The sequence below is a fragment of the Enoplosus armatus genome, chromosome 10 (assembly GCF_043641665.1).
Source record: "Enoplosus armatus isolate fEnoArm2 chromosome 10, fEnoArm2.hap1, whole genome shotgun sequence".
Taxonomy (NCBI): domain Eukaryota; kingdom Metazoa; phylum Chordata; class Actinopteri; order Centrarchiformes; family Enoplosidae; genus Enoplosus; species Enoplosus armatus.
In genome coordinates, this window is record NC_092189.1 from 8,079,851 (window position 1) to 8,094,348 (window position 14,498).

Genomic DNA, 14,498 nt, shown 5'->3' on the forward strand with positions numbered 1-14,498 from the left:
AGTTTGTCATTAAGCGCTCAAAAGTGAAAAAAGTAAAAAGTAATTATAAAGAGAAAAGGGTAATAGACAATCTGCCTCTCTCATTTTTAAAACATGTCTTAGAAAACAGGTAGAGGAATAACAATATTTTCATTGTTATACATCAAAATGTTGGAAAAATTAAAATCTGAAAATGTGCTCAATTCATTTCAAAACAATTCATAACCAGGACAACATGTCTTTATTCAACCAAAAGTTCTAACCAGATGAACAAAAGCATGAAAATAGGAAATATGAACTTTTGAACTTTTCTGAATCTAAATTCTATAGTCAGAAAAGCGTGGATAGAGCAGCTCTGAGAAGTACTTTAGCCCACTGTTTTAATGCAATACCTTGTATCATGTACATACTCAACTGAAAAACTGATTGGCTTCTGCAAAAAACATAATGGGCCTTTCTAAATTGGACTCAAGACTGTCCTCTTCTTATCTGTGTCACACACAGAAAAAGAAAATGTATTGTCCATTTTACAAAGTTAGCACTGGTGAGGACAATTTTTAGGCCTGCTTCTCTGCTCTGCTGATACAGTTTTTTTTAATTATTGAAGATGAATACAGCTTCAAAAGGCACGTTCTCAGTGCCCTGACTAGAGAAAACAAGTCACAAAATGTACCAAATCATCTGGAATGGTAAAAACATAGCAACAGAAAAAAGAAATCCTCTACGGACCTGATGAATTAATCAACAATGAGTCAAAAAAAGAAAGCATTAGTACCATGTCTGCAATGTGGACTACAGGATCCATTTCAGACAACAGATGAGCCTATGAATATGAATAAGAATATATACATATACATCCCTTTTGAGGAAGGGTTTGGTTTTATAGCCTTTGCTACAACTGGAGTCACAGACTTGCTATAGTAACCCACTGTCCTCTCTTTCATATCTGCAGGATGAGAGAGAACACTTAAATGTCTGATTTCACAGGGGCAAGCCTGCTGAGAGAGGCAACTAGTTGACATGCTGGAGAGGCACTGCAGAGGGTTAAGGTATCACCATGATGCTTGTGGCAGCTAAAGAAAGAAAGCCAACTTCCTCAATGACAAACGAACTCCGCGCATCCACAGATGCTTTATTTCTACAAAATATTCAACAATTCAGCTGTTAGAATTGTGGTTTATTAGGCAGCCCGCCCTCTATCACAGCCACCTCCAGCCCCCTCCATTCCGTCTCATCTGACCTCCTCTGCTTGCGTGTCATATCACCATGGCAACAGGCACATGAGAGAGACACGGAGGAGGAAAGAGAGAGAGAGAGAGAAACACAGAATTGGGGGGGTTGACTCATTTGCTAATTTTGCCTTGCACTTGAAATTGGGCATCATAAAGGAGCTGGTCTGGAGAAGGGCCACATACGAGTTTTTTGTGGAGTGACTTTCTGCATGGCTACCTGTAAAATAATCACTGATGCAACAGATCTGAGAGACTGTATTGTTGACACTTGTTTTATGTAGATTAATCATTTGGCATACCATCTGTCTTCAGAGATAAATGTTTTTATAGTCTATAACAATTTAACCATAACTGTAATCCACTCAGCCCCGGTGGCCAGCCATCAGTGTATTTCTGAATAAAATAACTTGCAAATCGGAGTTTCAACACTTGGAACAGGAAAATCTAGTGAGTGAAGCGAACTGTGATACCAAGTACACAAAGTCTTTCTTCCTCTAGCCATCAGGATACCATTACCCTAAAAACACAAATTTGCTGAAAGCAGAAATGGCATGGTTTTATATACTCAGTGCCTGAAGCTACTTTGTACAGCAATACTCACTTGATGAAGGATGCTTCAAGAGTAATACCTAAGTACCACATTTACTACTTAAAAAGCTTAGCTTCAGTAAATTTTTCATTAGCTACTGGCTCCATTGGAGTCAGTAGCTCATTTTTGATGAGTCTCTCTAAGAGCTACTGAATCCAATGGAGAATGTAAAGGTGGGCCTAAGCATTTTTGCTAACATATTTTTTCCAATCATATAGGCTACAACACCTTAAAGTCAGAGGCAAGAATAAAATAAAATAGTAGTAATTTTTAAATCCTTGTAGGTAAACTGTACAGATTTAAGAAGCACCAGTATGGGCAGATTCTGGTTGATATGGAGTTTGTGATAACATTATTCCATAACTGCAAGGCAACACTGTTGACTACTGCCACATTGCCTCTAACAACTACTGTGCCTCATGGACTTTAAGATTACTGCTGGTGGTGCAGGGTTTATCTGGCATGCAGAAGTTAACTTTTGAGGCGTCATGAGTCACTGTTACTGATAAATAACTAACAAACCTCCACAGTGCAGTCAGACAAAGCAACAAGGAGCATTTTAGGGCCAAACAGCTCAGTGTTCTTGACTGGCCAAGCCAGTCACCTGACTTCAATCCAAGTGAGCCTGTGTGTCCCAAAAAGCCCAGAGACAAGCAAAACTTGAATCTAGCTACAGTACAGGCCTGGCAGGCTATCATTAGGGAAAATACCAAGCATCTGGTGATGTCAATTGGTTACACACTTCACTTCAAGGATTTTTCAGCAAACTATTAATATTATGACTTAAAAAGTGTATTTTAAATTAACCAAATATATTTTGTGATTGCATATGTGCTCAATTCAGGAGTAATATTGCCCGGGAAGTGACAGTCACATAGAATCTATCACCGCAGTCATGTTGTCAATGTCCACAGAGGAATTACACATGTAAGTGCATTACATCATTAAGTAATTATTTTATCAAATTAAATACATCTATTTACTAAAAAAGTTGTTTCTCCTCTTGGTTGCTAAATGACTAAATAACTGATCAACACAACATAATTGATGCGTCTAGCGAAATAGAGGACACAATAGAAACCTTTACGTCTATAGAGCTCTTTGAACAAGATGTCATTTGTCACTGTGGATCTGTTCAATGTCTTTGGAAGCTGTCTGTATATGAACAAATCTCCTGTAAATAAAAAGGTGCTTTGCAAGTCTGACGGAAGTCAGTGGCAGCAAAAAAAAACATCAGGTTAATCATCTTTGCATTTATCACCCCAGGCAGCATTAACATGATTAGCTCAAAGTTTTATCCAGCTGTTATCTTGATGTTGTTTCATGTCAATATTATGACTTGACATGTCATGTTTCATATACCTTTTTAGTTTCATATTTTCAATCAATATCAAACAATATCTTATTGGATAAGACTAAGATAAGTCTTAAAGATTCAGTTTCCTTCATTTGACACAGAAATAAAAGCAAATCAAGGAATGAAGTAGTAGTGACTCAAGAAAATATTCAGTGTACCCCAAAGCCATGTCCCAATTTGTCCACATATCTCGTCCTAATTTCCACCTCGACCCCAAGCCCTTCAAGGGTTTTGGTCATTTTATGATTCAGTTGGGTTAGTTTTATGAAATAATTTGACCAAACTGTGACCTTTCTCAAAAAGCCCCATCTTATATGTTGTTAATAAATGTTTAAATGTTTTTTAGTATAACACTGGGACTAATTCTTACTGTTAAAAAAACTAATCTGGCAGATACCTGAATGTCTGGCTGAACACATGAAAAAGGGCAAATGGGCTGTGACTTGCAGACTCATTTGACTTACATCAAAATTGTTGAGGGCGTAGGCGAGCTCTCCACCTCCTGCTGGCTGGCTGAGTGCTGAGTCTTCGGTGGCAGTGGCCTGGGCGGCGTTGGAGATGCCAGAGACTGCGTGTTGCAGCTGCTTGTAGATCAGGTCACGGTTAGCCTTGTAGGCTGCCACGTCAGGGTGCTGCAGGCAGGCACGGGACGCTGTGTACAGCATGGGGATGTTCCTCTGTAGCACCCCACGAGCAGCAGCCATTTGGTCCTTGTGGTGGACGTCCTTTAGCTCCTGGCAGAATGAGATGAAAAGGATGAAAGAAAGAAATAATAAAAAGGGTTAAACTGGAATATGGAATACTTACAGGGGGACAGGGTGGTAATGTACTTTACATTCAAAATGGGCCCGTCATGCCCTTATGGAGACACTAAGTGTGACAGAGTTTGTTCTGGATGACCCAGATTTATTTCTGTCCCCTGCGGTAACACAACACAGTCATAATCAGGCCATTATAATATGCCTTTGCAATTTAATGTGTTGCTATTCAGACCTCAGCATTATATTGCAATTACATCTTCATAGGAGGGAGGAGGGGAGATAGTGATCGCTGGCATAGATTTATGGCATGAAAAAACCAGCTTGCATACACAAAAGGAAAGCCTCCCCTCTGAAATGGAACACTCCCAGGGATTTTTTCTCCACTATTTCTTAAGACATGCTCTAAGAAAAAAAACAGTCTTAAAGCTCCATTACTTCCTGCATTCACTTTGATTAAACACATTTTGCTATCCATAAAAAAGTGCAATTACAAGTAAAAGTAATTTCTTCACAAAATCAGCAGTGATCATTTTGGCAAGTTTTCCATTTAAAGCATGGATAATATGGAGAACAAGAATTGTCAAGTCTCAGTGGATTTAGCAGTTAGAGGTGATGTTCAAGAGCTTTTGAAGCATGATGCTGGTACTCATCACTGCTGCAAACTTTTTGAAACATCATTCAGGAAAACAGGAAAAACCTTATTATATTAATTAAGAATGAATGAATGTTTGTGTGAAAATCTGGGAACTAAATAACAAATCTTTCTATTGTTCTTAGTTGCAATTTGCATGTCAGTGCACTACCGAGGTGTGGTCGGACAAATTTCCACCACAAAAGTTGCATTAAACACAGCTTGCGCATGTGTCAGAGTTTGGCCAAGACAATGCTGTGCAATGGACATTTTTAACTCTCATGTCCAAACAAGATTCCAGTTTCAATGTGCACATCACAGAGAAATGCCAAAATGTTTTAGAGTCTAAATTCATGGTGTTGGTGGCAAGTATTCTGTAAAACTAGTAGTCAAACATTTAAGTCCTACAGCTCTTCACTGTGGTTGTCATTCAGTAGGCCAGGAAAACTTAAACATCCATACATGATGTATTCCTCAGGCCAACATGAAGGACATCTTAAAACAATTACTGAACTGTGTACTACGTCCTTTGTAGTTACCTGGATGATTATCTAGACAAATGAGGGTGAAAATAAAAAGGTATATAATCTCAAAATAAAAACACCATTCACTGGGCTTTCTTCATTTCCCGTATTTAGCAGGTTTGTGCATCTCCTGGATCTGTAACCTCATGACGTTGTTTCATCTGGAAAATGCATCATGAAATGCACTTCACTGTTGACTACCACTTACACCACAGTGGAGAAAAACAATGCGCCATGTCTCATTACAAGGAAATTGGTTTTGTCACATTTAGAGTTGATCCTTTACGCTCTTTCCTGGCACTATCAGTCCACTTCACTGCAATTGGTAATAAGAAGATTGTTCACGCTTACTGTATCTAATCATCCAGCTAAAGCATGAGGCACACTTCTTCTTGCTTACTTCCTGCCATTGTTTGACCATTTGCTATGTGGGTTGGAGAGCATGTTTTGTTATGAGTGGCGAGATCACAACCTGATAACCTCCCAACCCAATTAAATACCCAGACTCCTCTGCTCCCACGATCTGACCTTGTCCCTCTTTTTTTAACTGTACATTACCTGCTGTCTCTTGGCAGCCATGACATTCAGCTTGTCCACTTCTGGTTTCAAGGCCTTATATTGGATCCCAAGGTCCTGCTCTGTTCCTGCATTGCGCACTTTCACCAGATTGTCCTCCACCTGAGCCAGGTAGATACAGTTACAGTATTTAAAAAAAGTACAGTTCTTTATTGCAAGTTAGTAAATTTAAACAAACTCAATGATAATTTTGGACAATAATACTCTAAAATATAACTAATTAGGAAAATGTTTGCTTTGTTTTATAATGTCCAGGTGTGAGCTACGGCTGAATAACGAGATTTCAAACAGCAATTTTCAAAATTGCAATCAAAACAAGCCAATCAATCAAGCTGTGATTTTAATTAGCTGTAGCTTGTCCTCTTACATTTTAAGAGGTGAAAAGTTCCAGTTGGCTGAAATGATATTTTGGAATGAAATCAAAAATGAAATAGACCCAAACAAGGACAATTTCATTTTGTTTTGATACATTTACTTGTAGTTTATGAATTAACTTATTAAAAAAGGAGTTACTGACAATGACATTCAAGCTGATACCAGCTCCCTTCTTCCAGCCAAAATAAGCATGGAAGTGGCTGTGTTTGGGCTAATTGCTGTGCCCAAAACTCTGGCCCATTTGGTTTTACTTCATTATTTACACTCCCATAGGGCCCAGCCTCTCCTTGCCCTGTGGTGTCCCTGAGTGTGAGACTGACGGAGTGAGAGCAAGCATTTCCTGATCACATTGTGGCAAAAAGTATGTCTACAACTAATATATCAGTCTTTCTGGACATTATTAGGCAACTCGTGTAAATTTCACGACTCTGTGAATTCAATTACTCCAGTCCATGTAAATACATTTATCAAATGAGTACTTTAACATGGTCATCCATAGTATCATGTTGTAGTACAGTATATGCAAATAGATAACCAATTTCAGCGCTGAAAATAAGTTATCAGTTGGTAACACTGTTCTTGATAGAGAATACAAAAGTATGGCTTTTTTTATTGAATGGAATATATTAATAAATAAAAGTTATAATTAAGCTTGTTTGTAATGTATAATATCTCACCAGTCTAAGCTGCAGTAGAAGTTTGTAGACATCAGACATGTCTGCCAGCACCAACAGATGTGTGACTGCCGACAGGAGGGCTCTGGCAGCACGAACCATATTGCCCCTCTTCACAGATGAGCAGGGGTCTTCTGCAAATTCTCCAGAAGCCTGCCGCATTGAGTCACCTGAGAATGAGTGACAAAACAAAACATCTTTAAACTGAAACTTCAAATGAAGACTTTTGAACCAGCGACACCACAAACCCCAATTGTTTTGAACTACTTTCATAGTGCTAAAATGTGTACTTAATTCCTTGTTGTCTGTGACCAGGAAACAGTTTTCCCATCTTTTACAATCATGAAAGAACAAATATCCAACTATACAACATTAACGTTAACATTTCGATAACCTAAGCATATGCCTCAGGTTGCAATATGATATGGAAATATAAGATATGAAAACTACATATCGATGTACACCAAAATAACATAAAATAATTTTTCAATGCAATGAATTGCCTTCCTTTGTTATCCATTAAATCAGACAAACTTCATCAAGTGCAAAACCAGTTTTTTTTATTATTATTAGTAGTAGTATTAGCCTATGGTGGTGGTGGTAGTAGTCGTAGTCGTCTACTACGACTACTACCACCGTCAGCAGATGTCTGAGAGAAGTCATAGTCTGTTCCAGGCTACTTAGTTAATTGTGTCAGAAGTCTTCATTTGAGACAGAGAAGTGTGCAGGAGAGAGGCAGCAGTCTGACGCATTTCCACTGCCTGCTTAGGGTCAGCATGTGTCACACAGGGTGACAAAGACACACTCTTCAATATCCAGTGATAATTTCCACTTGCACACTAACATGCACACATAGAAAAAAAAAAAAAAAAAAAGAAGGTCAAAGCCACGACAAAGGCCCTCTGTCTGGTTTGCACCATGCTTTGTCCTACATTGTATGGGCCTGCACAGTTGACTGGGCACACAAATAGACTTTGTAGGCTCACATTGTGAACAAGACAGTAAATCCGTAAATGGTTTACTTCAGTGGAGGCACAGCCAAATTTAGAGTCTAATAAATGCCTTATAACAGCCATATCTGTCATTACAGATCCAAAACCAACAAAAAGACAAGTACTTATCTCGTCCACTTTCCTATGATGTGGTAGAGCTCTATAGAGACTGAAGCAAAAACAAATGACAAGCAGCAACATGAATTATTTTCTTACAGCAGTGAGGTGTGCTTTGGTAAAAAGACAAGTAAAAACTAATTTAGCAACAGTTCGCACTCATCAGTTGTTACCATCATGCCAAATATTTTTTCTATGACAATTGTGTACAGAGAGCAACAACTCTGCTTACAAAGACATGCTATGATAGAGGGTGTACTTCCCCTTTTACCCAATGTGGCATTGACTCCAGACACCACGAAACTAAACAGGGTAAGCAGTTTTGACAGTTATGGATGCTTTCAAAGACAACAATAGGATGTAAGCAGGAATGTAACAAAAATGTTGTGGCATGGTATTTCATGGAACATAAAAGGAAACACTGAAAAATGGCAATATCAACTAAATCTTATAAACTGGCTATGTGAGTGGTGCAGAGTAAGAGCTGAGAGCCGTGGAGTGTTCTTTTTGTAGCATCGGTGTACTCTCTCGCTCCAAGATAATGAGCAAGCTGTATTTAGATACAAAGTTAAGTGACGTCTTGGCTTTGGCCACTGGAATGTTTTCTGCATGTTCTGGTCACAAGCAATCAACAGATGAGGTCCCCAACTGATGTTAACTCTGAGAACAAAAGACAACTGTATGTGCGACAGCTTAGACAGACTGATTTCCAAATTTATCAGGAACTCCAATTTCTCTTATTTTCCTCTAAACCTTCTCCTTTTTGTCACTGTCTCTTTACATTCATTGAGTCATGCAACTCAGAATATTTTCATTTCAACTTGAGGGAAATATTTTCAACTTGAGCAGATGTCATTTGCAGCGTCTCGAGCAAATCTGCTTCTGTTCTTCTATGTGTTTGAATCCATGTCACCTCTAAATAAGACTTAACAATGTAAAATCTAATTGAACGTCAGCATTTGCCGCATTCGAAATCTGGGTTTGTGTCCAATTGATGTGCTTCGATAATAGCAGTCCACCTAAGTTCATACATTTTCTCTTAATCTTCAGGAGAACATCCCGATCTAGCCAAGCTTGTCATTTGCCCCTGTTTCCAATCTTTATGCTAAGATATTTGCCTCCAGCTCTGAGTGGCAGACAGACAGTCAGAGTGGTGTTAATGTCCTCATCAAACTCTCAAAAACGATATTTCTGTAAGTACTGCTTTAAGTGCATATATTTTATATAGAACACACACACACACAATGCCCATCACAAGATTCCTGATTTTAAACCACCAACAATCAGAGGTTTAGATGTATGCGAGCACTGCTACCACAGAGAAAAACATCTTTAGTTGCAGTGTTGCACTTCCAATCATCTATGGATGACAAGCTTTTGAAACTCAGGGGACATCACAATGTTGATTGTGGAAAACAATCCACTCAAAAATTTAATTTTCATATTTGTTTTAAAACAAGTTTGATAGGAAACTCCCACTTTTCTGTACCATATCCCCATACTGATTCCTCATTAATGCCACTGTATAATAATCTTTCCCTATGGTATGACTGGAATGATGTTTTTTTTCTAGTCCGTCAGCACATCCAAGCATCTCAAGTATTTTGTAGACACTCCAACTGAAATGCTCACACAAGAGAACAAATAAGCAAACAAAGATTGATAGGATATTTTCAGTGAATGGAATGTGTTCCTCCCAGCCACGTAACCGGTTGCTGCAGGCCAACCATGAGACACCTTGTCTACACAGCCGTGTAGACTAAGCAATACGTCAGCAGCTGCCACAGTTCTCTGCCAGCATCTACAGTAGATCTGTCCAGCCACAATACTGCTGTGCAGCATGTTCAGAAGAATTTTACAAAATCAATGTAGTTAGCTGTGCAAGTTTAAAGAGAACACTGTACTGTATCTAGTGCATCAGACAGACAAACTGGAAAAAACCCTGTTGTAAAATGGGTGTGAGGCAGAGGTGACTGTGGCTTTAGCAGTACCACATCATCAGCAACTGTCATGTTGCAGATATAAAAGCTAGAAATTATCTTCATTACCAACCAATCTAGCAATTTATTCTATTATTTATTTTTGTATTTGTTTTTAAAATGATCTGAATGAACTTAAAATGATTTAAATAATCTGAATGAACATTGAATATTGTCCATCACAATGTACAATGTGATATCTTCAAACAAACTAGGGCTGCAACAAACTTCTATTTTAATCATTGATTAATCTGCAACCTATTTTCTCAATCGTTTTGTCTATAAAATGTCAGAAAATCATGAGACATTCCCATTACATTTTTCCATGAGCCCAATGTAACATATTGAGATACCTTGAGTTATCCAACAAACAGTCCAAAACCCAAAGACATGGAGGTTATTATCATATTATGACAAAGAAATGCATCAAATCCTCACATTTGAAACGCTTGAACCCGCAAATGTTTTCCTGAAAATGACTGAACCAATTAATCAATAATCAAAATAGTTGCAGATCATTTTTTGTTGATCAACTAATATACTTGGACTTTCAGCTCCAAAATAGCATTATACTAAAAACAGTCAAAAGACACAATGGTATATGATTTAGAGTTAGATGAAAAAGAGTAAAGCACCAAAGCCTCCCATTGAGACAAGATTCAAATGTTCTGTTTTGTACTTCAGCAAAACAATGTTTTGAAGAGAAAAAAAAGACAGAAACTATCAAACCTGTAGAACAGAGATCTCACATAGATTCTGACTGTTTTAACCTGACAGAGTGCTAAAGCAGTTAGTGCAAATGATCGACAACACAGACCTCAAACACAGCCTGCACTTTCAGGCTGTTATTCCCTCCTGTGAACAAAATCAATAAGGCCATTTTCAAGGGGCAGATAGTGATCAGTGCTCCTTTAATAAACTTCCATCCATCTAACACTCACCTGCAGCCCACCAAGTGAATGAAAAAATGATTAAAATGTATATCACACAGTAAGACCCTCACACAGCAGGACAACACAGACTGGAAGGGAAGGGCAAGACAAAGAGTACAAGGACAAGAGCAGACAGAAATGGCTAAGTAAAGAAAAAGTCTTTAAAACAGGGTAAGACATGTCTACTGATTTTAGTGATGCCTATGGTAAATAAAATATGATTTAAAATATTAAGAGAATACATTAACCGGGGCAACATCCACTAAATTTCAAATCATTTGAGAAAAACAAAACTTGGTCCACTAGCTACTTCAACATGCATTGTATTCACTGTCCTTTTTAATGATGAAGTGAGAACCCCCCCACCCCACCCCCCATTTTTAAAACAGCTGGTAAGCCACAGCTGGATGGAAAATGCTTTCTGAATCCAGGGGGGTGGGGGGTGTTACCCTACTCAATAGCTGTATTATCAGTCTCGGCACGCTCCACCGAGCAGCATGGCATAGCTGACAGCCAGGCCTAGGCACCAGCTAACAACAGTCACTGAATTCCAGCCCAGTGACAGCTTACCACAACTACAGTAACATTCCTGGGCACTGAGCACAGCACAGGCTATCTAGCGACATGTCATTTACCTCCCAACTACTCAGAGCAGAGCTTGAGCAGGGGACATCTAACTCGCTGGGCATCTGGGGAGAAAAGACACAGTGACACAGATGTCGCTTCACAAGGTGATAACAGCTCCCCTCAAGTCATAGCTCCCTGGTCTCAATGGTCTGCTAGTGTGTCAAAAGGAAGTCTGACATCCAGAGCAAAAACGAAGGAATAAGAGCTGTAAGTGTGGTTGTTAGATGATGGGATCTGTTGTCACAAGTCAAATGGTCATTTAAGTATGTGGTGATTTGATGGTAGATTCCGGTTGGATAGCAAGTTGTTGGATAGCACGTGTCAGTGCTGTCACACAATGGGTACAGTTACTCCACCAACCAAACCAGCAGGTAACCTTTTCCACAGAATGCCAGACAAATCCCACTACCACACTCCCCCAATAATGTACATAGACAAGACAAGCCCCTGGTGTGTGATGGTTCACTTCACTGATTTTATCATCATCAACTTTAGCTTCTGAGGTTACAAACTAATATGTCTTACAGGCTGACACAAAGATCCAGTAAGGATTCATTTTTGCCACTGGTGAACAAGATAATACAAGTAAATCAAGCTGACTATATGCTCCTGACAAGGGTTAATTAAAAGGTCTGATACCATTCAAACAAAAGGGTGAAGGCAGGTTTCTATAATAACAGGATGACTGGTGAAATTGTATTGCAGGGTAGAGTGATATAGGGTAGGGGTGCACAATATGATTGAAATTAATATCACAATATTAATAAGAATGTTCGTATTTCTTATGTGAATCACAGTTGATCTTTTTGATGTTAATGTTATGATGTTATTACATCAGAAAGAAATTCTTCACATATGTAAAGCAAAAACCTGACCTAAAAACCTTAGGAATCCTTAATTTAACAGATTTGTGTAAAACGATTACACAATCCTATCATAATAACTTAGTTGATAGACATAAAGCGTCCTTCAGTCCCACATTGTGGTAGATAGCTAAATACAGCACTTTGTCAAGTCATAATAAATACTATACAAAAACAAAAAGAGTGAACACATAGGATAAATCAATATTCACCATAACTGTCTTATTTCTCTCTCTAATGGTCTAAAAGCAAGTCTTCAATTAACCATCTCTCACTTTTGTCAAGAACACGACAGACAAGAAGAGGGGACTACTACATAACCGTCGAGACTAAAAAGAGTGAGGTGAGTGATGCTCATGTCCAAATACCTCCTGAGCGACCTTACACTGGGCTATAAGAACACACGCACTTCTGAGGGGAAACGTGGTTCAACTGGATCCTGGTAGAAGTCAAGGAAATGGCAATGTATGGCTTGATATGGATGTGAACTGTCTGCGAGCTTAAATAAAAAGTCGCTATTTATGGGCTCTTTGAAAACCCCATAGCAAAAAGAAAACTATCGGGCTCAAAACATATTCTTATTTCAAGGTCTTCCACTGGGGCAGATGATATGTACATAGCTTATGATTTATTTATCATTCCTCCTATCTTAAGAAGCACTCTGTACAAGCTAGAAACCACATACTGTTGCAATATGTATTTTCAATATACCTTGCTTGCGGACATCTTCCACAGCAGCAGTCAGCTCATCCTTAAGGAGCTGACTTTCCTTTGCAATCTTTTCTCCTTTCTCCAGGAAGTTTTGGGTAGCAGTCTCCACCGATGCTGCCAAAACATGAGCCTTCTTGGAGCGCCCTTTCTTTTTGTTAGATGGGCCTTTGTTGCTGGAGTTTACCAAAGTGGTGACCTATGGCAGGGATACAAAATGGTTTAACAACAGAAACAGCTGCTTTGGGACCATATATGTATTTGGCAGACTACAGTTATGTCAACAGTTACTTTCACACTTTGAACCTATGACATTGCTGTATTAGCTTTCCAGCAAATGCAAGTAATTTCTTCTCTTCATAGGACTGGCATCCACCAATTATGTTTTCATTTAGAATGTATTGACACAAAATATGAAAATCCTGAATAGGTGATGCAAGGAATTTTACTATACATACGAATATTTACTACACCTCACATAATATATCACTTGCTATTATTTAAAAAAAAAATGCTGGTGAGGAGCTCCTTTTTTTTATACTATTATTACATATCACATTTAAATGATTGTATTTTCAAGCATTTTTTGTAACCAACACCCTATGCTCATTCCAGCTATGAGCTATCTGACAGTGTCCTATTATTCTAAATAAAAATGCACACCGTGTTTACATTACCTGGGTGACAAGGGGCTCCAGCAGCCTCTCCACTGCCAGAGTACGGATCTCTAGACTCTTTGGGTCCCATTTAAAGTTGATGTTAGCTGTGTTGATGCTAGCTGTGTTGATGCTTGTCATGGTGTCTGGAATTCTGAGGGTAAAAAATAGAGAAAGTCAAAGATTAAAAGTTGAAACAAATGACCAGGGCTAAGTCAATTTCATTGTTCAAATGCAATGATGAAACACAATTTAGACTGCATCAAACAGGAACATCTTTGTCTTCCTAAACACTGAATATCTGTTGTCAAATGAGATTACTGTGGCTGTATATTATAGAGGACAGCATTTTGCTCTTGCCAAGAAAAAAATCATAGTTATATAAGATGCAGTGAGTAAAAAAACTGGAAGTGTGCTTACTAAATGAAGCTTCCTTTCTGATTTCCCAAGTAGTTACTCTCTAAAAGTTTGCACAATAGCTACAGCATTACGGTCCTTGTTTGAATCAGCAATGCTCCATCCCTCACAGAAACACTGTGGCCCAATTTCTCTTTTCAGGCAGCAACTGCAACTCCATTGATTAGCTATCTAACATGGATGGGCAGGGACAATCTGCAAGCCCTGAGGGCTGAGGGGCTTCAACTGAAAAGTTGGTCAGCTGTATTGTGAGAACAATATCGGAGATACCCATTAGCCTACATTATCAACAAAGAGGCTAAAATATTAAAAACACCAGAAGAACATTTGAGTGATGACTAATAGTATAATAGTATATTGAACTGTTATTTATTGGGTGGATGTGCTTTCAACTCTGCCTTAAAAAATCCTGACTAATGTTTGCATTTGGATAGGCTGTGCTTGTTATGATCTATGGCCCCTTTTAACTTTTAATCAAAAGAAAAAAAGGCAGACAGTATGGATGGATG

At 38.6% G+C, this 14,498-nt stretch overlaps 1 protein-coding gene across 1 annotated transcript in view; it reads right to left on the reverse strand.

Annotated features, from left to right (window-relative positions):
• The window catches only part of ctnna1 (catenin (cadherin-associated protein), alpha 1), a 76,820-nt gene that overhangs the window by 60,806 nt on the left and 1,516 nt on the right, over positions 1–14,498 (reverse strand). The window contains exons 2-6 of the mRNA XM_070912916.1: positions 13,594–13,726; positions 12,920–13,115; positions 6,702–6,868; positions 5,632–5,751; positions 3,622–3,891 (exon numbers count right to left, since the gene is read on the reverse strand). Coding sequence (XP_070769017.1) covers positions 3,622–3,891; positions 5,632–5,751; positions 6,702–6,868; positions 12,920–13,115; positions 13,594–13,713 — 873 coding nt within the window. The 5' untranslated portion in view covers positions 13,714–13,726. The remainder of the gene's footprint in view (positions 1–3,621; positions 3,892–5,631; positions 5,752–6,701; positions 6,869–12,919; positions 13,116–13,593; positions 13,727–14,498) is intronic.